At 40.2% G+C, this 24,771-nt stretch overlaps 1 protein-coding gene across 3 annotated transcripts in view; it reads right to left on the reverse strand.

Annotated features, from left to right (window-relative positions):
* The window catches only part of PACRG (parkin coregulated), a 513,183-nt gene that overhangs the window by 224,294 nt on the left and 264,118 nt on the right, over positions 1-24,771 (reverse strand). For all 3 annotated transcript variants that reach the window (XM_070461507.1, XM_070461508.1, XM_070461509.1), the window contains exon 4: positions 8,188-8,337. In XM_070461507.1, coding sequence (XP_070317608.1) covers positions 8,188-8,337 — 150 coding nt within the window. The remainder of the gene's footprint in view (positions 1-8,187; positions 8,338-24,771) is intronic.

A 24,771-nucleotide genomic window follows, 5' to 3' on the forward strand; every position in this document is an offset into this window, starting at 1 on the left:
AGGCACAGCGTAGTTCTGTAACCAGCCCAAGTTCACAAGCCCTGAGCCAGGGTTCCACCCCAGTGAAGCCGCGCCTTCGCTCTTAAGCACTCCCCCACCGGTTGTTTTTCCACATACTGTCCCACCTGTCCTGGTTCACAAGCTGAGTCCCTATTTTATTGATCCAAACCCCATTCAGGCAGAGTGGCCTGACCCTCTCACCCGGCCGGATGGGCAGGGGCAGGCGCAGGCGATGCAGTCTGCCACCTAGAGTGGGTGCCTGGGGTCCTCTGCAAGGAGGGTGCTGGCAGTGCCCTTGGGAGCCTGGGATGTCCCGGGCAGCACCCAGTGCGAAGGCATTTGCTGACTCTCAGTTTGCAGCATTACCAAAGAGGGGGAAAAAAAAATCAATTTCCTGCCATCTCCTCTACTCCAAACTCATCTAGGTCTCTTTCCTTTCTTAACTAAACACTCACTTCCTGACGAAAGGAAAAGGAACAGAGCTTTCCTCGTTTTGTTTTTTTTCCACTTATTTGTATTAGTTGGAGGCTAATTACTTTACAATATTATAGTGGGTTTTGCCATACATTGATATGAATCAGCCATGGGTTTACATGTGTTCCCCATCCTGAACCCCTCCTCCCACCTCCCTCTCCACCCCATCCCTCTGGGGGTCATCCCAGTGCCCCAGCCCTGAGCACTTGCCTCATGCTTCAAACCTGGACTTACTGCTAAAAGAGGGAGTTCTCATCAGGCTTTAAACAGCTAGGTCCGGGTCAGCGATGGCCATGTGATGGGATGAATGGAAGGCACGCGAAACCTCTGGCTTTACTCATCCCGGGCGGGGCTGTATCGCCACACACTCTGGGAAAGAGTTACCTGGTCTAAGTTGAAGAGCCTCCCTCCCAAATTCAAGCCCTTTCTGGAACTTCTGAACTTGGTCTTATCTGGAAATCAGGTCACTGCTGATGTAATTAGTAAAGTGAAGATGAGGTCATCTGGGAATAGGGTGGGCCCCTAGTCCAACCCTGACAAGGACAGGTGTCTTTATGAGAAGTGGAGATGAGACTCAGAGACAGACACACAGGGGAAACATCATGTGGAGATGGGGACAGCTATTGCAGTGATGCCTCTACAAGCCAAGGAACCCCAAAGATGGCTGGACCCACCAGAATCAAGGAGAGAGGCAGAGAACAGATTCTCCCCCAAAAGACTGAGGGTCCCTTGGACTGCAAGGAGATCCAACCAGTCCATCCTAAAGGAAATCAATCCTGAGGATTCATTGGAAGGACTGATGCTGAAGCTGAAGCTTCAATAATTTGGCCACCTGATGCAAAGACCTGATTCACTGGAAAAGACCCTGATGTTGGAAAAGATGGAAGGCAGGAAGAGAAGGGGATGACAGAGGATGAGATGGTTGGATGGCATTACTGCCTCGATGAACATGAGTTTGAGCAAACTCCGGGAGTTGGTGATGGACAGGGAGGTCTGGCGTGCGACAGTCCATGGTGTTGCAAAGAGTCAGGCATGACTAAGTGACTGAACAATAACAACAACCAAAAAACTGGAGAGCGTGACTCTGCTGACACCTTGAGTGTGGACTCCTGGCCTCCAGAACTGACACAGAACTCTTTGGTTATTTAAGCTGCTCAGTTTGTGGTGATTTATTACAGTGGCCCTACACAGCCCACACAGCCCTCAGAACCAGATTCTGATCCCCTGGGTCATCATCCTACCAGGCCATGTGTTTCAAGATATAGAGACACAACTCTGAGAAGAATGTTTATTCTGGGCGGATGCAGCCATGGAGGTCCACAGGGAAGGGCAGGCAGAGGCAGTTGAAAGTATGTGCCTGCCCCCAGCATAACGGTAAGATTTCACAGTGGTAAGATGGCCATTTCACGGACTGACCGTGTATAGGGGCATCAGGGGAGGGCACGGAAGCCTCTTCTCCCAGGACCTTCTGTCCCATGCGACCGATCATTGCAGAATCATCAGTGTTCACAGATGCATGTATCCGCCAGCTCCAGCCCATAAGATTGTCAAGGCTCTGGAAGATCTTCTTGTAAAGAATTCTTGGAAGAAAGGACGTTGAACTTGGAGAAATGAAGACTGAAGTGGTAGTAAAGTTTTATATAATGTTTTCCAGCCTGTCACTTGGAAAAGGGACTAGACATTATCCTATGTGGTTCAGATGAAAGATATAAACCAGATAGTAATATCTGGCATATATTTCACTCACTATAGGAAGTGATTTTCTCTTTGGAAATAAGAGGCTAGCTCATGAAGTGGTGCTGGAGAAGACTCTTGAGAATTCCTTGGACAGCAAGGAGATCAAACCAGTCCCTCCTAAAGGAAATCAACACTTAATATTCATTGGAGGCACTGATGTTGCAGCTGAAGCTCCAATACTTTGACCACTTAATGCAAAGAGCTGAATCACTGGAAAAGACCCTGAATCTGGGAAAGATTGAGGGCAGGAGGAGAAGGATGTGATGGAGGGTGAGATGATTGGATGGCATCATTGACAAAATGGACATGAATTTGAGCAAACTTCAGGAGACAGTGATGGACAGGGAAGCCTGGCGTGCTGCAATCGATGGGGTGGCAAAGAGTCGGACAGGACTCAGTGACAGAACAACATCTCATGAAGTAGTAGGGCTATTTAGGATAGGACTGGATAAACAAGCAATGGTCACACAGACTAGGTCAGTGAATACATTTCACACAGCCACGGATTAAGCAACTGATTCTTCTCGATGTGCCACACTCTGCACAGCAAAAAGAAAGTTCAACACAGTTTGGCCATGAAACTAATATTTTGATAAAGTACAGTTTAGTTAATTTGGAGAGGAGCATAGATCAGTTAAGTGGATCTGGCATCTCTTAGGCTCCTATGATTCTTTTCAGACCAGCGAGTTATGTCTTAGTGGAAGAAGAGTTCAGGAGAGTTTAGATAGATACATAATCATTCCAAATCCACCTTTCAGGAATTGTTGAGTAGTATTCTATTAATAATACTTTGCTCTGTAAACTTAGGACATTCAAAGGCTTTCGAGTCTCATAAACATAACGACGCTGAAGAAAACATGAAGCAAATTTCTAAATTGTGCTAAAGTTTGTATAGAATTCCGTGGGGGGCGGGAAACTTTTAATTCAAAATTAAATTAAAAGCTCTGTGAAATAAACTTTATGCAAGTCACTTGTAAGACATAATAACTAAAGAAATTTTTGTAAACAATCAGTTCTCAAAAGTTTATCAGCATTTTAAAGGACCATAAAAATAGGTCCCATAGAACTCACAGAAATACATGAAGAGTATCTGAAAACAGGTTGACTGGGAATTCTTAGGTTCTCATTAACAGCTGTTTAAATAGACTATTAGTGGAAAACAGTTGTTTCTATTTTTCAGAAACTAGTTAAAAATCGGGGTGAAAGATCTGGTACAAACTTTTCAAGATCCCCAAAATTCAATTTAATGCTTTCTTATTTCCTATGTTATTTAATGTGTCTGAATTTGAGTTAAAAAGTTTGAATCTCTTCATGGACTTCTATAGGCTACAACATACATTTTAGAATGTATTTACATGCATAGGTAAATCTAAAACTGTTTGATGTTCACACACATGGGAGCATGTTATCTCATTATTTCATTTACTTCTGCATATTCTGTGACATAAGATTAATATATTATTAGAGCTGTTGATACATGGAATCTCCAAACTGTTTCCATTAGAAGCTATTTCAGGACTACTGGTGCAATTAGAAAAAAAAGTACCCACGTAAGGATTGCCTCCAAAAAGCAGGGCGGTTGGAAAACCCTACTCTGCAGGCAGAGCCCCGTATTTTAACTGTAAATGTTTTAATGCCGTTTATTGGCTCATGTTTCTCAAATGCAATACACTGCATCGTTAATTTTGTAGCTTCATCTCTGAAAGCTATAAATTGAGCATTCCCACCATCTTCATTTTCTGAAACGTTTAATAATGTTTGTGAAAGAACAAAGGAGAGAAGAGATTGTTGTCATAGAAGCTCTTCTCTTTCTTTCGGTCCACAGCAGTCACTGGAAAGACAGCCTATCTTAGATGTCCACGATTCATTACTCAGAATTAAAGAAAACAAGTTCAAGCTTAGATGCTAGTTTGGATCTTCCAAAGAGGACCCTGATCCAGTCACCCCTGACTTGTCACACTTGGCTTCTCTTTTAACAATAAGGACCTAACCCCAAACATCCGTCACATATTCGAGTGAGCCAGGAAGGGACGGATTAGAGAACCAGTCATCCCTGAGTGAGTCACAGAGTCCTTAATTTATTTGGCCCCCACCTGGTGTTGGCAGTCAGAGGCAGGATGAGTCCTTTGAAATAAAGGTGCTGCTGAGCTGGGCAAACCGGGAGGTCATGTCTCACTCACAGGCTCACAGAAGGACCAGGGGATGAGCTACCATCAAGGGATATAATATATTAAATCACCTACTTCTGTGCATTATACTGATTTATATAGTATCACTATATTGGTTTACAATATCATATATGTGTATAACACTGTATGTGTATATAATGCTGTCTGGGGCTTCCCAGGTAGCACTACTGATGAATGTGCCTGCCCACGGAGGAGACAAAACAGACGTGGGTTCGATCTTTGGGTCGGGAGGATCCCCTGGGGTAGGAAGTGGCAACCCACTCCAGTATTCTTGCCTGAAAAATCCCATGGACAGAGGAGCCTGGCGGGCTACCGTCCACGGGGTGGCAGAGAGTCGGAAACGACTGAGTGACCGAGCGCACATACATAATGTTGTAAGATGATAATGACTTTCTGGTTTAATACTCAGTCAAGGCCAGGCCCCACATGAAGGGGCGCCCATTATCTCAATTTGTCAAGCTGACCTCCCAGAAAAGATGTTATCGTAAGTATTGTGTGCAGATGAAGAAGTTTAAGTTCAAAGAAGTCTACGTGATCTGCCTAAGGTCACATCTCTTCTGCTCCCAAATGTTACTCTTTATCCCACTTTGCAGTTCACCCACTTGTCTGTTGCATTTTGTTTAAGCACAGGCTAATTACAAAGCCTTGAAAGTGTGATATTCATAAACAGAAATTCCAGCCACCCTGTGTCCTAGAGCAGGACTGATCTTGTGGGGCTGGGGTAAATTTCCATGCCTGTAGAAGTGGGGATGGGGACCCAGGCTGGTGCTAATAGTGTCACCTGCTCCTCCGTATTCTGTCTTATTCCCACTGGTCTCCCGGGGACACTGCTGACCCGATAGGGCACTGGCAAACTGCTCGGCCCTTCTGATCATTTCAGACAAGGTCCAGCTGACATGAAAACAGGACAGAAATTGCAAAAAAAGAGAGCAGGCAGTAGAATGATGCTAAAGCTTGTGCTTTGAAAGAACGCTAGCAGAAGGACAAGGTCACTTTTTTGAAGGAACAGCCCCTCTTTCACGCTTTCTTTCAGTCATTTATACTGGGTCTCAGCCTCAAAAACATTTTGCTATAGAACTGGAGAGAAATATATCTTTGAATATGAATTGATCAAGACATCGATTATGTGCAAGTAGAGAAAAAGGAAACAGAAAATGAAATTGCTCTCAGAAATACTGAAATTAAGAAAGAAATTTTTTTCCTAATCCTAATGCAGCAAATTTCTAATCTATTTTTAGGTAAATATATCTGTCACTAAAGACATCTGCTTAAATAAAAATGTATATGTGGTTCTGTGGATATGAATAAAATATAATTGTGAAGCAAGATTTATTAAAATGCTATCAAAGCTAAATTGTTTTTACGCTGAAAATACTATTGTAATTGGGAATCCTGTGATGAGCTTCTACTGGCAGGATTGGAGCTGTGGAAACAGCCACTCTGAAGAATATTTTGGCGTTTTAGAGCTAGAATGCTCTCATTTGGTAATAGGACCCTCTGGAAATACAGCAAACTGCATTCTGGCATTGTACTGACAGGTTTCTAAGATAAGTCGAAAATGAAGCTGAAGCTAGTATTTTTCCCCCTCAAATGTCAGAAAGATATTAACCAGAAAAATAGCTGAACGTCAAATTCCTGGTGCATGCATTTAGAAACGTTCCAAAATAATCAGCTATGTGTAGGACCAATTAAGGCCATGATATAAATGATAAAAATCTCCATTTTGATAAAGTCAAAATAGGGATATATTCCTAAACCCAATCACTTCTTTTGTGAAGCATATGAACATTTATAAGTTGAAGAATTAAATAAGTATTGATAGCATCAATATAACGAGGCAGACATGAGAGCCAATTGTTTTTAACAGTCTAGGGCTCCCAGGAGATTTATCTTAGTGGCAGCTGTACTTACTCTTGACAGGGTTCCTTGAGAATGAGGGAGATTCTAATCACCTTTTTAATATCACTGTTTTTCTTCTTTTATACAAAGACACAAATGATGCTTAGATTTCAGCTCCAGACCCAAGGACCAGGAGGACATTAACCCATGTGGGGGTGGCCCCTACCCCTACTCCAGCAAGGTGGAAAAGACGCTGGTGCTCACCTTTCACGACCGCCAAGTACAGAGGAAATGCTTACATAGGAGAAGAGTTACAGTGAAAAACTGGAAACAGTAATGGTCCATATATCACAGGTTTCTGGGAGGGTTACTGAGGAAACATTTGCGAACCACACAACTCAGAAGTGTTAACTATAACAGATTTCTGGCAGTGGGCGTTCCCTGATTCTTTCATCTCTGTCTTTATCTCTCGCGTTTCTGATTTATCTCTACCTCTTATTTGATGCTATTAGACAATAAAAGTATGAATTATGAATCCAGAATACTTAAGCAAGGACTTTTCACAAAGGAGAAATGCTGTAACTAAAACTTTCAGTTTAGACCATAAAAGGTTGAATTACTAACACCCAATTTTTACTTTCCTGAAAGAGTAACTATCTCATCTAAATGTCCACATTAACTCTATAGCTCTTAGATATTTTGCAATGTGTATCAATTCATCCCCTTATGAGTATTCTTAAGGTCCCACAACCCTAGCTGAAGTCGTTTTTACTAAACATGCTTAATATTAAACATATAAGTAGGTCCTGCTACTGAAAGATAGCTAGAGCCTCTGATGATCCCATGATTCCCTGAATAGTGTGCCTGATTTAAGGAAACTTTTAACAGTAATTCAGGAATTATATGAAAAATGATTCCAAACAAAAGACTTGTTTGTGATGGAAGCTGTCATATGTGCAGTTTCTGGTTTGGTTTTTTTTTTTACTTTCTATACAATAAGCAGATTATGTTGCAAAGTTTTTCATGCACTGTTCCACTAAATTACTAACTTATTTACATGGCTGTCAGAAATTAACTTCAAATGTTGACTTATGCTGTGCCTATGAGAAGTATGAGACTTCAGAGTTAGCAACATGAAAGAAAATTAGATTCACATCATTTCAGCAGGTACAAAAGGAAAGTCACATTGTCAATAAACAGATGTACGTTCACTGCCTCCCAGGAGGTCAGCAGAACTTGCTCATACCTTTGTTTGGTTGAAGCAGATTCACTTGAGTGCACCAGTGCTTTCCAAAGTGTACAGAATAATATTTTTTTAATAAATGCATCAGCATATATATTTTTTAAATCAGTACTTACCTTCAGCTACGTAACTACAGATTATCTGTCTTTCTATTTTTTTTAGGAAATAGGAGAACATATATTAAAACTCCCCAAACCACCTGTACCAGATTTTAATAATGCTGCTTTTAAAATTCATCCTAACTCAATTAATAAAAACTAACTTTAATTTTAAGAGGAAATACCCAAAGGCAGAATTACTGTCAAGAGAAAGAACAAACTCAAAACCTACTGGCTGAAGTGACTATTATTGTCCTCAGATTGAAATAAAGAATGATAAAAGAGTTAAAAAAAAAACCTACCAATATATTCAAAAGACAGTTAAAAACTTTGCAATTTTATTATTGTAAGATTACAGAACTGCTTCAGTGCTTCTGTGCTGAGTAAGTAAGCTGTACGTGTGAAGAGTAATAAATGAAATTGTTAATTTGACTATTTCTCTAGGGAGTAGGAGGAGAGGGGGTAGGGGTTATGCTGTTTAGATCTCTAAGTGGATCCTGGTTTATATGCAATAATAAATCCTAAATGTGTTGCTAATTAACTCTCCTTCAAAGCACTCCCCCTTTTTTAGTGCTTAAAAGACATTTTGATTCCTGGGGTAACTCACCATTCTTATTCTTAAAGATGTTCAGGATGGGAAGGAGTTGACGGTAGTAGGGTACCAACGCTTCACCCACCATCTCAGCTGACACGACCAGATGCTGTAGGACTTTAAGAGTGACACAGATGACCTGTCGGTTCCGGAGGTTCAAGGCATCTATCCAGTGGGAAAAGGAACAAGCCAGAAAGAGCATTAACTTCTACAACGTTAGGGTGAAGTAGTTTTGTAGGCCACGTACTCTACTGGACTGTACTCTACTAGGGATCGCCAACGGGATGAACCTTGATGATTACAGCTTGGAAAGATGTTTATAGCCCTTAATGCAAGACAGGATCTCATTTGCGTACTATTAATATCTCTTCTCCCAACTTGCACTGATTCCTCATCAGTCCTAAGAAAGCAACTCATTGTCCTCCACAGAACAGGCTGGTGATGGCTGGGTAGCATGAAAGATAAAAGATCAGTTCATATCACCAGAGTTAAAGGACCTCATGAAGGTGGACAGGAGTTAATTTTTACGCAACAACCCCTTTCAGCTAGCAGTCCATGCTACGCTTAAAACTACTGCCGTGAAAAAAAAAAAAAAAAAAAAAAAAACACTTGGCAGGGAAGAAGGGACCGGGTACAGTGTCTATGAGTAGAAACTATAGACCGGTTACAAAAATCGAGAACGCTGTCGGTAGAAGGGACAGTGACGATATTTAGATTCTCAAGAAAGTAGGGAGGGAAAGCAATTTTTTTTAGGAGGAATTAAGAGACCAAAGGAATACAGAGGCTTTTAAAGAACAGTTCTGAAGGCGCAGTACAAGCCGTGCTGCGGAGACAGGACAGGAGACTGAGTTATCTGGCATCCCCCACGTTGCACAGTCTGGAAACCCGCTCTGGTGGGGAGGGCAGAGTGCCAGGGACCAGGCCGCTGAGGACTGGCTGTGTAAACCTGACCAACTCCCCCCCACTTTCTTGGTCCCAGTTTTCTTAACTCTAAGAACTTATTATTTACTTTCTAAAATGGCTAAAAATTCCATGATTTAAATAGAAAAGCTATATAAAGCATTTATTAGAGAAGGTGGGCTTCCCAGGTGATGCTAGTGGTAAGCAATGTGACACAAGAGACATGGGCTTGATGTCTGACTTGGGAAGATTCCCCTGGAGAAGGAAATGGAAACTCACTCCAGTATTCTTGCCTGGAGAATCCCACAGACAGAGGAGCCTGGTGGGCTATAGGCCATAGGATTGCAAAGAGTCAGTCTGAAGTGACTTAGCACGCATTATAGAAGGTCAAAGATGGTGAATGGTAAATAGTGATGCCTGAGACTACTTCAGCACAAAATTAGAGGCTCTTATTTGTAATAGTCTCCTTTCTAAAGAGAAGATTGACTATGACCTTAAAAAGTATGTACCATTTATGGAAGGATGAAAGGAACTGCTGCTGCTGCTGCTGCTGAGTCGCTTCAGTCGTGTCCGACTCTGTGTGACCCCATAGACGGCAGCCCACCAGGCTCCCCCGTCCCTGGGATTCTCCAGGCAAGAACACTGAAGTGGGTTGCCATTTCCTTCTCCAATGTGTGAAAGTGGAAAGTGAAAGTGAAGTCGCTCAGTCGTGTCTGACTCTTCGAGACCCCACGGACTGCAGCCTACCAGGCTCCACTGTCCATGGGATTTTCCAGGCAAGAGTACCGGAGTGGGGTGCCATTGCCTTTTCCGGAAAGGACCTAGGCTATCCAAAAGAATGACACCACGGTCAACGCACCTGTGAGGCAGTCCTCACACTGTTCCTGAACTTCAGCTCACATTTCCAGGAGCCTGTGTCTCGCTATCCCTTCAGATCCAGTTTGTCCCAAAGACAAGCTTCCTCCTCAAATTTTATCTTTTTCTTATTTACCCCATGTTGATACAACCAGGTTCCTAGCTGCTCAGAGTCAAGATCTCTTTCTCATCCTTTGCATTCTTCATGTTACAAAGTCATCTTATTATTTTCTTCTTGAGGTAGCTCTTGAATCTGTGTCCTCCCCGCATCCTCCCCTTCACTCATCTGGTCCCAGGGCTCCATCCTCACCATCTCTTCCGGTTCTGGCCCTGGGAACTCCTCCACTGGAGCACTGCCATACCCTCCTAACCCTTCTTTCTATCTTTTTCCATTCCCTCAACCTGTCTTTTCACACTGCTGCTGGATAAACCTTCTCAGACCTTAATCGATGATCTTGCCACCTGCTCAAAAACTTCAGAGCCTCCCCCACACCATTTCCTAAAAAAAATAAAGTACTGGTATAAACTCGTTAGGCACAAAGGTGACTCTTAGGGTAAGTTGGAACCAAATTAAATTCTCTATTAAAAAATCCCAGAATATAAGGTATCACTTATACTGGTTTCACAGTTATTCCCTATGAAATCTCTAGGAAGTTTTTTAGAATAAAATGTGGTCAGTTTCATCCCCTCTAGCAATAAAATGGGGGTTGAAGTCTGAAACCACCTCAGGGAAGCCTCACAATTCGTGGTCCAGCTCAGACTACATTCTTGTTTGGTTTGAAAGTAAACACAATGCAGTGAATAGGGATGGCTTGACCTTTAACTCAGAGAACCAAGTTAAATATAACCATGGAATTTGATTGCATGATGGCTCATCATTACAGCGCTTAGACACACTGCGGGCCATACCATATCTTTTGAAAAACAACCGAAAATAGAATGCTATAATTTAGCCTAAAAGCTGTAGTAATGAGATGCTCAAGAGTGGAGCCTCTGAGAACCATGGGAAGTTGGAGAGGGAGGTCAGATAGAGTGTCCTGTAGTTAGTAGTGGGGGTCCCTTTTTTCTGGTCTTATCCAAGTGAAAAGTTGCTTTGTCTATTTAGGAAGCCAGAGGTAATCGATCCCTACCGACTGACCCAGCTTCATTTTACAGAAGAGAACTGGGAGCCCTCAGAGACATCATTCTGAATATTATGGGCAGTGGACATCGTTTCAGAAAGCTCACTAATGATGTTCAACGTGTCGAGGGTTCGGTACGGTACAGATCTCTGTTCATATACTAGTAATTAACACGTATTGGATACCTCTATATAGCAGTAATTAAACTGAGTGTACTTTACATATGTATTAGTTTACTTCATCTGCATTCATCAAATATTTATTGAGAATGCATTACATACCAGTAATTATTTTTGGAATTGGAGATACAGAAGTAAACAACGCAGAGTACTCAGGCCCTTTGAGCTGGTAACACAGTAAATAAGAAGATACTGGACAAATACTGCAAGTATCCTGAGATTTCATAAGAAGGATCTGACATTTAAACAGCAAATCAAAATGGGCGTTCAGCCCAGTCTAGAAAGTAGGGAAGGCTCCTAGACACAGGTGAAGACCCAAGGGATGAGTAAATGTTACTTATGTGAAGGAGAGGGGAAAGGCCTGCTAGATTCCCTCCTCTTGGATAAAGGACTTCTTTTATAAGGTCCACTCCAGCTCACAGGGATAAAGTTCTAGCTAGCAATGTGGGAACAAAGCCTGATAGTGAGAAGAAACCGTCTTCCAGGTGGATTTTATCGTTGTGCACGTGTTTTTCTTGGGATCATCAAGGAATGGTGGGAAGAAGTATGTGACGATGTGTAGTTGTACATAAAAGGAGAGTGAGGCTGTAGTAGTTTTCCTCAAGTTAAAAGATTCCTAGGTCTCATCTGTCTTACTAATCAAATAGAATCAGATGCCTAAAATCCCAGGTTTCTGCGCTCTCTCTATTCATCCCTCTGTCCCACTCTGCTCCTTAAAAAGGACTCATGGCCACATTAAGCTGAATATTTTATTACATTTATTACATACAAGTTTATCCATATATATATAACCAATTGATCACTTGGGGATAAATTAGTAATCTCTCTGACCATGGATAGTAATAATAGCTATTAGGAAAAGATATTTTATCTCATTGCAACCCCAACTGAATTAACATGATTGTGATAACTGTCAATGAATTGACAAGGACTGACAATAAAATGCCTGAAATGTTACCCTTAATGGCATCTAAAATGGAACAGTGAGTCATCCTAAACGACCAGGTAATGGTTCTAAAACTTCTGCAGGAGCTGTGAAATAGAGCCAGGGTATGAAGCTTCCAGTGGTAAAGAATCTGCCTGCCAATGCAGGAGACATCAGAGACATGGGTTTGATCCCTGGATCAGGAAGATCGCTTGGAGGAGGGCACAGCGACCCACTCCAGTGTTCTTGCCTGGAGAATCCCATGGACAGAGGGGCCTGGCGGGCTACAGTCCACGGGGTCACAAAGATTCGGAAGTGACTGAGGAACTGAACACACTCGCAATGCACTATAAAAGCCCCTTAACTTTACCCAAGAGGTTTTCTTTCTTCTTCTTTTTTTTAATATTGTGCATTCCCATGTCAGTTCCTCTATTTCTCTTCCTCATTCTCATGGAATTAAGAAATACCATTAAATTGGAAGTCTTTTTGTTCTTACTGTCCCAATAGAATTAAATAAAAAAGAGGTTTCTTTGGAAACAAAGTTCTTTTCTTTTGAAAAAGTATGTTAACAGATATAAAGAGAATATGATTCTATAGCTTGAAAGAGAAGAAATGTGTTTATTCTTGTGTTGATGGGTCTGAAAGCAATTGTCAAGATGTAAGTGAGGATTTTGAACTCAAGATTTAAGGTTTTGTAAAGGGTCTTTCATGAGAAATCTACTGACATTATAGATCAACCAAGAGAACCTTTATATTCAGAAAATTGGATTTCTATTGTACCGTTTACTGCTTTCAAGTATAATCAACAAGACAGGGCTTCCAGTTATATAGAAATTGTTGAAGAATAAGGGAAAAATAATTTAAAGTGAAAGTGGTAAAACATATTCATCTTAGATGGTTATAAGTTACATGATTTTATGATTATAAGTTATAAGTTGATGATTTTGTCAAGCATAAAACCCATTATTTCTATAACTTTTTTGCAAGGTGGGAACATTTTTTAGCATTAGATATTATTCACTACTGTGGATCAGGTAGAAATATTTCTGTTTCTTTTAAAACTGGATGCACCACACAAAATGCAAAAGCAAATGACAAATTCTAAAAAATCTTTTTGACATATGGTATAAATGTTAATATCCTTGATATACAAATAGCTATCACAAACCAACGAAAGATTGACTCTGTTAATTTAAAAAGGGGGCAAATAATATGAATAGATAACATACAAATTAATAAAGAGAAAAATTATTATCATAAAACTTTCAACTTTGTTGATAATCAAATGAAAGGAAACACTTCTCTATAATTTTGAGTATCGTATTAACAAAAAGTTTTTGGAAATTTAAGACTCAGTATGGAAGTAGGCCTGGGAAAAGAGGCATTCTCCTAATACTATATTGAAAACCCTTACAAACTTTCTATAGCAACATGCATGGACACTTGACCCAGCAATTTCACTTCTGGGCTTTTAATCAAAGGAAGGATGAAGCTGTGCAGAAAGAGTTATAGGAAAGCATGTTATCAATACTATTAATTATTATGAGAAGCAAACTAAATGTTTTCAAAGCACTGATTTAAGCAAAACCTAGTATATCTGTAAAATGGAACATTATAAACTTATTAAAGTCATCTGCAATAGAAGATATTTGAAAAATAGGAAAATGTTTATAAGATACAGTTGAGTAAAGAAGGAGGTCATAAAGTATAGCCTTTTTGCTATGCTCTTATTTTGAGAATAGAATGTAAATACAGTAAAAGCTGGAGATTTATAAGCTCAGATACAGACAATAGAGATCTATCTTATCCATGGGCATATGCATACACTGGACTTTATTTCATTTTAAAATATTCTTTTTGACACTACTTTTTAAAAAAATTACCACACTTTGCATACTTACCTAAAATATTATTCTTCATGATCATAATTTATGTTTTAATGTAGCAGAATTCTAGCCCCATCTCCTTGTTCTTTCTCAATATTTTCTTGATTGTTCTTTTTTAAAAATTGTGTTTTTTTAATGCCAAAAATATTTTGTATTGTGGTATAGCTGATTAATAATGTTGTGATAGTTTCAGGTGAACTGAATGAAGGGACTTAGCCATACACATACATGTATCCATTCTCCTCCAAAACCCCTTCCCGATCCAGGCTGGCACATAACATTGAGTTGAGTTCCCTGTGCTATACAGTACAGTAGGTTTTTGTTGGTGTCTACATTTTGAGATGAAATTTAGAATAATTTGATGGTTAAAAACTATGTTTGGCACTTTGATAAAATTTCCAGCAAACGTAGAGAATAAATAGCCAGAAATGGCCATTTGTCCATTCAGGAACATGTATTTCTTCACCTGTTCCTATTTTTCTTTCATTAATCTCCTCAGAAAAGCTTTAGAGTACTTTTCATGTACATTCTGTGTACTTTTGTTAGGTTTGAAAGTAAAAGTGAAAGTCAGTCATTCATGTCTGACTCTTTGTGACCCCATGAACTGTACAGTCCACGGAATTCTCCAGGTCAGAATACTAGAGTGGGTAGCCTTTCCCTTCTCCAAGGGATCTTCCCAATCCAGGGATCGAACCCAGGTCTCCCTCATTGCAGGCGGATTCTTTACCAACGGAGCTATCAGGGAAGCCCTTTCTTAGGTTTATTAGTGTTTGAATCATTCTTATTTATTTTGATATCTTATCTATTTTAATTTTACTGTGTAGACTATATATATATAATATAAAATGTTATTTAACTATTTTTAAGTGTACAATTCAGTGGCATTAGTTATATTCACAATATTGTACAATTATCACTATTTCCAAATTTTTAATCACCCGAAACAGAAACTCTATACCTCTTTTTAAAAAAAGCCCTCTCCACTCATGGCCCCTCGAGCCTTTGGTAAGCTCTCATCTACTTTCTGTCTTTATGATTTGCCTATTATAGATATCCTAAAGTATTTTATGTATTATTTTTTCTGATGTTGAAATATTTAATTAATAATTACATTGCTGGGACCAATATCATATTAGTTGAATTAAACTGAAATGAATATAAATTTTGCTAGTCAAGGAGCAGTAAACATATCTATTTTTAATTTTCAGAATATAATGAACTTGAAATATGCTTTCAAACCAAATTTAGGTTTTAAAATTACAGAAATTACTCTCCTTCCAAAACAGAACTCATCTGCTATACAAATAAATATCATGTGGCCTGAGTTCTCAATTAAAGCATCAGAGAATTTAGCTTAGCTATTTTACGGAGTAAGTCTATTAAAAGTATTACCATTTTTCTGAAATTCATTGTTTTCCAATAAGTGTTATAAGAAAAGCAGTATTTTTTCCTCTAATCTCATACAGAAAGGATTATTTTTATGCAAAATTCAAATTTTCCATCAAAGCTTTGTTATTACAAATGGGTAACTTTTTCCCTTGTTTGATAGTTAAGATTATATTCTTTCCTGGTGGCTCAGATGGTGAACAGTCCACCTGCAGTGTAGGAGACCTGGGTTCAATCCCTGGGTTGAGAAGATCCCCTGGAGAAGGGAATGGCTACCCACTCCAGTAATTCTTGCCTAGAGGATTCTATAGACAGAGGAGCCTGGAAGGGTCAGCTAAAGTCAGACACAACTGAGTGACTAACACTTTGACTTTCTCACTTTTCAGGACCATAGAATAGAACTCAGTATTTGGTGACAGTGTTTGGCCTTTCTCTCCACTAGACACTTAGTTCTAAAGATAGATACACAGATATAATTTGCTGAAATAAATGAGACCATCAGTTACCAAGGTGGTCTCCTCATTACAGTCAGTAGCATGATCTATTTAGTGCTCTCAACTTTCTAGACACAGAGGAACCTGAAGAACAGTGTCATTCAAGACTCTTCTTCAATCCTCCTGCAAGCAAGGTTGGCCGTGTGTTTGCTCTGGTACACACTGAAGTCTCTAACAGTGAAACTGAAGTTGCTCAGTCGTGTCCGACCCCATGGACTGTAGCTGACCAGGCTTCTCCATCCACAGGATTTTCCAGGCAAGAATACCGGAGTGGGTTGCCATTTCCTTCTCCAGGGATCTTCCCGACCCAGGGATGGAACCCGGGTCTCCCTCACTGCAGGCAGACGCTTTACCCTCTGAGCCGCCAGGGGAGCGCCTGAAGTCTCTAACAGTATTTGAGAGTAAACTTGCCAGTACCCTCCTTTGTCAGAAAGCAGAGGAGGATCTGTTTCTTTGGAGTGGGCTGCTCCTCTGTCCCGATACTGCTGACTCAGTTCAACTTGAAGGAATGGGTGACAGGTGGAATGATCACCAAATGAGGGAGCTGGCCAGTCTTGGGACCACTCTTAGAGTAAAACCAAGTGACAATCTGCTGTGACAAGCAGGCGCTGCTTCTAAGAATTAGGATTATGTTTCTCCCTTTGGCTGAGAAAAGGCGTCCAAGTCTGAACTAGCTTTAGGATAACAGATGCGGCAGACTGTGAAGAAAGGCAGAGTGCGCCCCGGAGAAGGCAGTGGCGCCCACTCCAGTGCTCTCGCCTGGAAAATCCCCTGGGCGGAGGCGCCTGGTGGGCTGCAGTCCCTGGGGTCGCTAAGCGTTGGACACGACTGAGAGACTTCACTTTCACTTTTCACTTTCATGCATTGGAGAAGGCAATGGCAACCCACTCCAGTGTTCTTGCCTGGAGAATCCCAGGGACGGGGGAGCCTGGTGGGCTGCCGTCTCTGGGGTCGCACAGAGTCGGACATGACCGAAGCGACTCAGCAGCAGCAGCAGCAGCAGCGGAGTGCCCCCAGGCTATTCATAAAACGAGAAAGTTGCAAGGCGTGCTACAAAACAGAAGATGAGGAAATACTTACTTTCCAAAAAGGAACTGCCTTTTCCTCCCCAAAGAAAAAATGCTTCCCTGGTGGTTCAGATGGGTGAGCATCTGTGTGCAATGCAGGAGACCCAGGTTTGATCCCTGGGTTAGAAAGATCCCCTGGGGAAGGAAATGGCAGCCCAGTACTCCAGTACTCTTGCCTGGAAAATCCCATGGACAGAGGAGCCTGGTAAGCTACAGTCCATGCGGTTGCAAAGAGTCGGACATGACTGAACAGCTTCACTTTAAGCTTGACATCAATATCTGGTACAATTCTAGGACTAATTATTACTATTTAAGCAAGTGATCTGAGAGCTTCCAGAAAAGACAGCATGGTTACTAGGAGCCAGTGTGAGCTCTCTGGAATGTCAGGCCAAGCTTATCTCATGCATTCTAACAAGTTCACTCAGAAAAGAGATCATAAAAGACTGTATCACAAGGCATCTGGCAAGAATTCTCTTGAAGGCAAGATACAGAAATGGTTGGAGAATTAAGCGCTTTCTTTTGTCCTTATGTTGTGAATAACTGAATTTAAGCAACATGCTCTGATGGGTTAGCATCAACCTGCACTGTCCCTACTGGAATACTGCAATAGTCCATGCTTGACCAGGTCCAACTTTCATCCAACATTTTGACTGTGACTTGGATGAAAGTTACAAAATCCAAATCTGTTAATTTTTTGATGACGCAGAGTTAGGAAGTCTGTGGAGACATGCCATGAAGGTTTTACATTATGACACTCTTTAGTGGGGAGTTAGAGGCAGTAAGGCAATTGACTAAGTGTGACAGAAATGGACAGCGAGGAAGGAGAGCAAGTAGCGTTCTCCAGGGAGCTGGGCTTTGCAGCCCCGCCCGGCCGAGACGACGCATATTCAACAGGACACGGCACTTAGGAAGAGCCTGCTTATCACATTACCTGGGCATCTCTACGCAACTTCCACTAGTGACCACAACAACTACTTAGGGGTGTGCATCAGTTCCCTTATCCTGGAGATGAAAACTAATCTCCTGAACTCGAGGAGATGGACCAATCTGTACAAGACAGTGTAGTCAGCACTAGAACCCAGAAGCCAGGTCCACGTTCTCCAGTGCTCACGCTAATCCCCAGAGACCACAGAGAAACATGGTCTTTAGTACCACCTACTGAAGCTCCCTTAGAAAATGGGGGATTCCAGATTCCATGAATTCCCATTTGGGACCATCAGTTTGCTGTAGTAATATATAGATTAAGCCTAAACTCTTGAGTGGCTCCACATACAAAAAGGGCCATTTCTAACTCCTGGTCGATACCAAATTCATGTCCACACGGGAGAGCAGAGACAAGAGCAGCCTGAGCGGTGGCTCTGAAATGAGTGTGAAGCGAACACACTAATGGTTTCTTCCATTCACAGTCTGCCGGCAGGCTCAGTGGTTCCCCGAAACTGCGTAACTGAGAAGTGCTTGGGAGGAGATAGATACTTGGTGTGCAAGAGATGTCTCTCCCATAGAACTCATGGTCTTCTAAGAAGCCAACTCTTTCACCTCCACGAATCTGTCCTGTGCATGGGTTACATGGCACATGCAACTGAGTCAGTTAATCGAGTCCGTGTGTCCACTCCCCTTGACCACAGTTCTAAGCAGGGCCTGTGCCCCGAGCTGGTGCAGTCACGGTGCATCTTTGACTTTTTATGGAAATGAAGGGACAGTGACACTTGTTCTTTCCCACTGGTATAAATAAGTAAGCATGTAGTCTCAGGATCTAGTTGGGGCATCCTGAGGCCAAAAAGTGAGCCAGCTTTAAGATGACCATGGATGAAACAGAGAAAGAGTGACCCTGGCGAGCCACCACGTTAAACCAACCCTGAAATGAGACCCAGGATCAGTTCAGTCTCTCAGTCGTGTCTGACTCTTTGCGACCCCATGGACGGCAGCACGCCAGGCCTCCCTGTCCATCACCAACTCCTGGAGTTTGCTCAAACCCATGTCCATTGAGTCACTGATGCCATCCAACCATCTCATCCTCTGTCGCCCTCTTCTCCTCCTGCCCTCAATCTTTCCCAGCATCAGGGTCTTTTTAAATGAGTCAATTCTTCAAATCAGGTGGCCAAAGGATAGTTCAGCTATATGAATTTATTAAGCAAAACTGATTCTTTATAATAATTTGAATTTGTTTTCTTTTTTGTGTCTTGTAACCAAAATAATTCTATGTAATACACCCTTTTTCATATTTTTAGAACAAATTATGTATTTTCTTCTTAAATTAAAAAGTTACTACTTTTTATCATTTTAAAAATAATTCACCCATAAAATTTTGAGAGATATAAGTAAAATTATTAGATTATAAAAATAGTATATTTCAATTGGACTTGCTGCTTTCTGATTAAATAGAACTCTCAAAATAATTTTTGTATTGTGATATGGATTCTCATATTTTATCTTTCCTTGGTATATTTTTTCCCACTGTGCATTCTTTAAAAAGACCAATTTTGCTTCTGAAAATGTTATTGTTTAAATTGCTTCAGCTGTGTCTGTGCATGTTTGTCCTTTATAGCTGGGTGACCTCAACTCATTAGAGCTCTCCTAATGAGGCCACTGTTTAATGTCCTGTCTATTTGTAGATCAGTGATATTTCTGTAATTCTTTAGCAGCCAGGTCACCTTGCCTCCTAGTGGACCATCTCACAAATGTATGTTATGCTGATAAATGAAAGGCATCACATAAAACAATGGAGATGAATAAACAATTACTCTCACTACTTAAATAATTCCTCTAATAAGTGGAAAGCATTATATCATTATACGCTTTATTTGTTGTTTCATATTAAGGATTCTTACAAGGTGGTTTTTATATACTATGCAGTACAATGGCAAGCCTAAATGGCCATTTCATGCTTTTGACTATGATACCTATACAAATTTCAGTATGGACAGCAGGTATGTACCTGATTAATTTTGAAAATATTGATATTTTGATGCATCTACTGTGTACTAGGCAGTGCATTTGATGACGTGAAAGTCAAAGTGTTAGTTGGTCAGCTGTATCCGATTCCTTGCCACCCCATGAACCGTAGCCTGCCAGGCTCCTCTGTCCATGGAATTCTCCAGGCAGGAATTCTGCAGTGGGTTGCCATTTCCTTCTCCAGGGGATCTTCCCAAGTCAGGATCAAACCCATGTCTCCTATGCCTCCTGCATTGGCAGGCAGGTTTTCACCATCTGAGCGGGTATGTATTACTTTCTAATGTTATATTCTAAATGACATGGAGAGAAAGATACAAAGTTCTGTAGAAACAGGAGGGCAAGGTGTGGAGAGGACTAGAGTTGAGGGTAGGAAGAGAGAGAAGAATCAAAAGAAGATCTCAAGACAATTCCTATTGGAAGGGGGTTTTGAAGGTGGCTTTAGGGCTTCCCTGGTGTCTCAAATAAAGAATCCACCTGCAATGCAGAAGATTCAGGTTCTCCTGGGTCGGGTTGGGGGGATCTCCTGGAGAAGGATGCCCACTTCAGTATGCTTGCCTGGAGGCTACAGTCCATGGGATCACAAAGAATTGGACACAACTGAGTGACTAACACTCACACTTTAGGCATTTGTTTATGTGTGAGAATGGGTATACTTCAAAGAGAGCATAGACACACAATTAGAAAAGCGCAAGACAAGTTCTACAGCACAGTTTGGCTAGAGAATGGGGTGCATGAAGGGAAACAGGGAAAAACTAAGATCATAGTACACAGCCAGATACTTTAATGGGAACCCTTGACTGTCATGCCAAAGAATGACAAGTAGGCAGAAGCCGGATGGGAGTGCGCCCTTGCATGATGGAAGTGTGCTAGGCGAGACTTGTGAGCTGAGAGATTTTTTGTCTCTAAAAACTAAGGTGTGTGTCCTGAGGCAGAAGGAAATAGAAGGTACTTAACTGAGGTATCAGAGAACAGAGTTTTGGGCTGGCAGAGCATGAAAAAAAAAATTAAGAGGAGGGAATTCTGGAAGGTAGAGACCTACAGATGAAGTAAACAAAAAAATCTGCACGGAAGTTCTGCCTGAGCTGATCTCTCAGGATAAAACACCTGACAGAGATCCCAGTAGGCATGGAAACTGAGCAGAAGTTGGAAGATAAAAGAACTGAAGATGAAAGAGCTTAGCCGGCTGTTCCCACAGGGAGGACAAAGTTTAGAGTTTGTGTTTAGCAGGTTAACTGTCCATTAGAATTAGAACTGACACTCTTTGAAGGAAACAGAATCCAGAGTCTCTGCAATTTATTAGTCATAACGTCCATGGTAGAATTACAACATTCTGGCCTCTAAGCAACTATAGTGAAGAGAACACCTCCATCCCCATCAACCTGCGGTGGGCGTGCAGCAGATGTGAGAAACAGGACTTTAAGTCACTTACTGTTGTAAGCTTTTGATTTTGGAGGCTGTTATTTCAACATAACCTAGCCTGCTCTGATTGAAAAAAAAAATTAAAGATTCCCTCTATCATATTAAGAGAATTTCCTTCTATTCTTACTTTGTTTTAAAAATACAAATGGGTGGGTATTGAATTTTATCAAAGGCTTTTTACTATCATTTGAGAAGCTTGATTTTTTACCCTTTGATAAACAAATATCAATGCCATTAACATTCTACTACTGTTAAGCCAATCTTATCTTCCTGAAATAAAACTTTGTCATGAGATACTAATCATTTTTATGTATCAATGGATTCAGTGTGCTAGTAATTTTGTTCAGAAATATTTCATTAATATTTATGAATGAGATTGTCATGGAAGATTCCCTCTTGTAATTTCTCGTAATGTCCTTGTTGGTAGCAAATTATGTTGCATCATAAAAGGATATAGACTCTAAGTTCTCTATTTTCATTATCTGGGAAAATTTGAGGAAGATTTAAACTATTTTTTCATTAAGTCTTCGGGACAACTAACCAAGCCTTCTATTATCTTTGTATGAGGAATTTTAATTATTAATTTAATTTCTTCACTTGATATACTACCCTATGTACTTTAACTTATTTTTTATTTTTCTAGTGTCAGTTTTGGTAAGTTACATATTCCAAAAACTTGACCATTTAATTGACATTTCAAAGTTTTAGGGATAAAGTTGTTTATAATATACTATCAAGATATCTATCAATGTCTGTAGGGCCTAAACATCATTCCCTTTTTCATTTCTGACATTGGCTATTTTTGCCTTTTTTTTCACTTTTTTATTTATTAACTTTTACAAGTGTTTATCAATTTTATTAATCATGTCAAGAAACCAATCAGTGTTTAGTTTTAATGCTCTCACTTGCATAACTATATCCTATTTTTATTTTACTGTGCTTTTATACTAATAATTTATTCTTCCTTTGACATTCTTTTACTGTTCTTCCTGTCATTTATTAAGATGGATACTTAATATACTATTTTCCTTGTTTTTCTTTTTTTATAACATGTTTAAGGCTACATATTTTCTTGTAATCCTATTTTACCACCTCATATGTATTAAATATTTTAATATATTTTTGCAATATTTTAATGCAATATTTTTTGTAAGTTTTTAATATGTAATTTATGTGATATTTTCATTATTATGCAGTTGGAATAGCTTATAATTTCATTAGAATTTCTCATCTGACTCATGGGGTATGTAAAAGTATATGTCAATTTCAAACTTTATGTGAATGCTTTAGTTATTGCTTTTAAAAAATGATCTCTAGCATAAATCTCATTTTGGTTATATAACGTCATTTGTATGCTTTCCATGCACTGATATCTTTTGAGATTTGTTTTATGGCATAGGATATGGTTAATTTTTATAAATATTCTCTATGTGTCTAAAAATGTCACCTGTGGCGGATGCAGCAGTGAGCTCCGTAAAGAAGGGAAGATGCTCAGGAGATCAGAGAGGATTCAGCTTCTCAGGCCCACCGTTTGGCCGCTTGTGGGACATGCACATTTTTCTTAAATTTTACATGCCTCAGTTTTGTCACCTGTGAAATGAGGATTATAGTAGCTAGACTGAATAATACGATTTGAATCCTATCTGGATAAACCAACTGCACTGAGGAAGATGTGGTGTATACATATATGATAGAATATTATTCAGCCATAAAACAAATACAATTCTGACATTTGCTGAAACGCGAATGGACCTAGAGGATATTATGCTTTAGTGAAACAAGTCAGAGAAAGACACATATTGTATGTTATCAGTTATTCATGGAATCTAAAAATAAAACAATGAATACAACAAAATGGAAACCAACTCACAGATAAAGAGAACAAACCAGTGGTTAACAATGAGGAGAAGGAAGGGGAGGGGTAAGACAGGTGTATTGTATTCAGAGAGGCAAAGTACATGTATAAAATAAATAAGCTACAAAGATACACTGTACAGCATAGGGAATAAAGCTAATATTTTGTAACAACTTGAAATGGAGTATAACCTGTAAAAATATTGAATCACTATACTGTATACCTGAAACCAAGATAAAATTGCAAATCAGCTATAATTCAATACAAAATTTAAGATGTATAAACCTAAAGTTAAATAGGGCTTCCCTGGTGGCTCAGCTGGTAAAAAATTTTCCTGCAATGCAGGAGACCCAGTTCAATCCCTGGGTCAGGAAGATCCCCTGGAGAAGGGATAGGCTACTGACTCTGGTATTGTTGGGCTTCCCTGGCAGCCCAGACGGTAAAGAATCCAGCCTGCAACGCGGCAGACCTGGGTTCACTCCCTGGGTTTGGAAGATCCACTGGGTTTGGAAGTTAAACAGAAAGAAGGTGAGACTTTAAAAAATAATATAAAACATAAAATACAGAAACCACTGGCTGACAATAAATTAGAGAGAAAATATAAATGAATACTATTATCCCCATTTTATAGATGAGGCAACAATGTTACATGGAGGAAAGCAACTCGCCTCAGGTCATGTGGCATCTGAACAGCGCAGCCAGGATTAGAAGCTGGGCAGTTTGATTACATAGACGCTACTCACAGCTGGTATACCATCCTGTTGACCTATACCCAGGAGTGGGAAAGTCATAAAAGCTAGCAGAAAGGGAGATAACTGTTAACTGAATGAGGGGGAAAAGGATATAATGAGTTAGGAAGGAAAAAAAAAATACACAGACACCCAACTCCTATAAATCTATAGTACATATTCATGGAGAAATAAAAGAATGGGCATAATGTACTGATAAAAGAAGGGAACAAAATACTATTTAAAAAGAACAATGAGAATAAGGTAAGATTAGATAATTAACATAGCAATCGTATTTCTGGGAGATAAAGTCAAGGTAATTTCCCCAGGAAGTAGAACTAAGACAGAGATGGAAAACATGAACAAAAGGCTAACAAAATGAAAGAATCAGCCCATAAGGGGCAATGGATTGTAGCAGGAATTATAGCAGAGAAGTAACAGAAAGTAGAGGGGGGCATCATTAAAGGAATAATACATGAAAAGCTTCTCGCGCTGGAAGACATATGTCTCTAAACCAAAATTTCCCAGGACAATGAATGAAAACGTAGTCACATCAAAGCCTATCAGCGTGAAATTTCACATTACCAGAGATGAAGAGAACTACCAAGAGGCTCTCAGAGACTGTGGGAAACGAGCCACAGGCAAGTGGCTAGAAACAGGTGGCAATCAAGGCTTTCAAAGCAGTGTGAGGACCTGGGAGGCAGCAGAAACAGGACCTCAAAGTTCTGGATGAAAATGATTTTCAATGTGGCCAAACTAATAAGCGTGATGGTAGACTTTTTAGATAAGCGAGGACTGAAAAATACACCTTTCACATACTCACAAGAAATGA

This window comes from Odocoileus virginianus, chromosome 34 (assembly GCF_023699985.2).
Source record: "Odocoileus virginianus isolate 20LAN1187 ecotype Illinois chromosome 34, Ovbor_1.2, whole genome shotgun sequence".
NCBI lineage: Eukaryota > Metazoa > Chordata > Mammalia > Artiodactyla > Cervidae > Odocoileus > Odocoileus virginianus.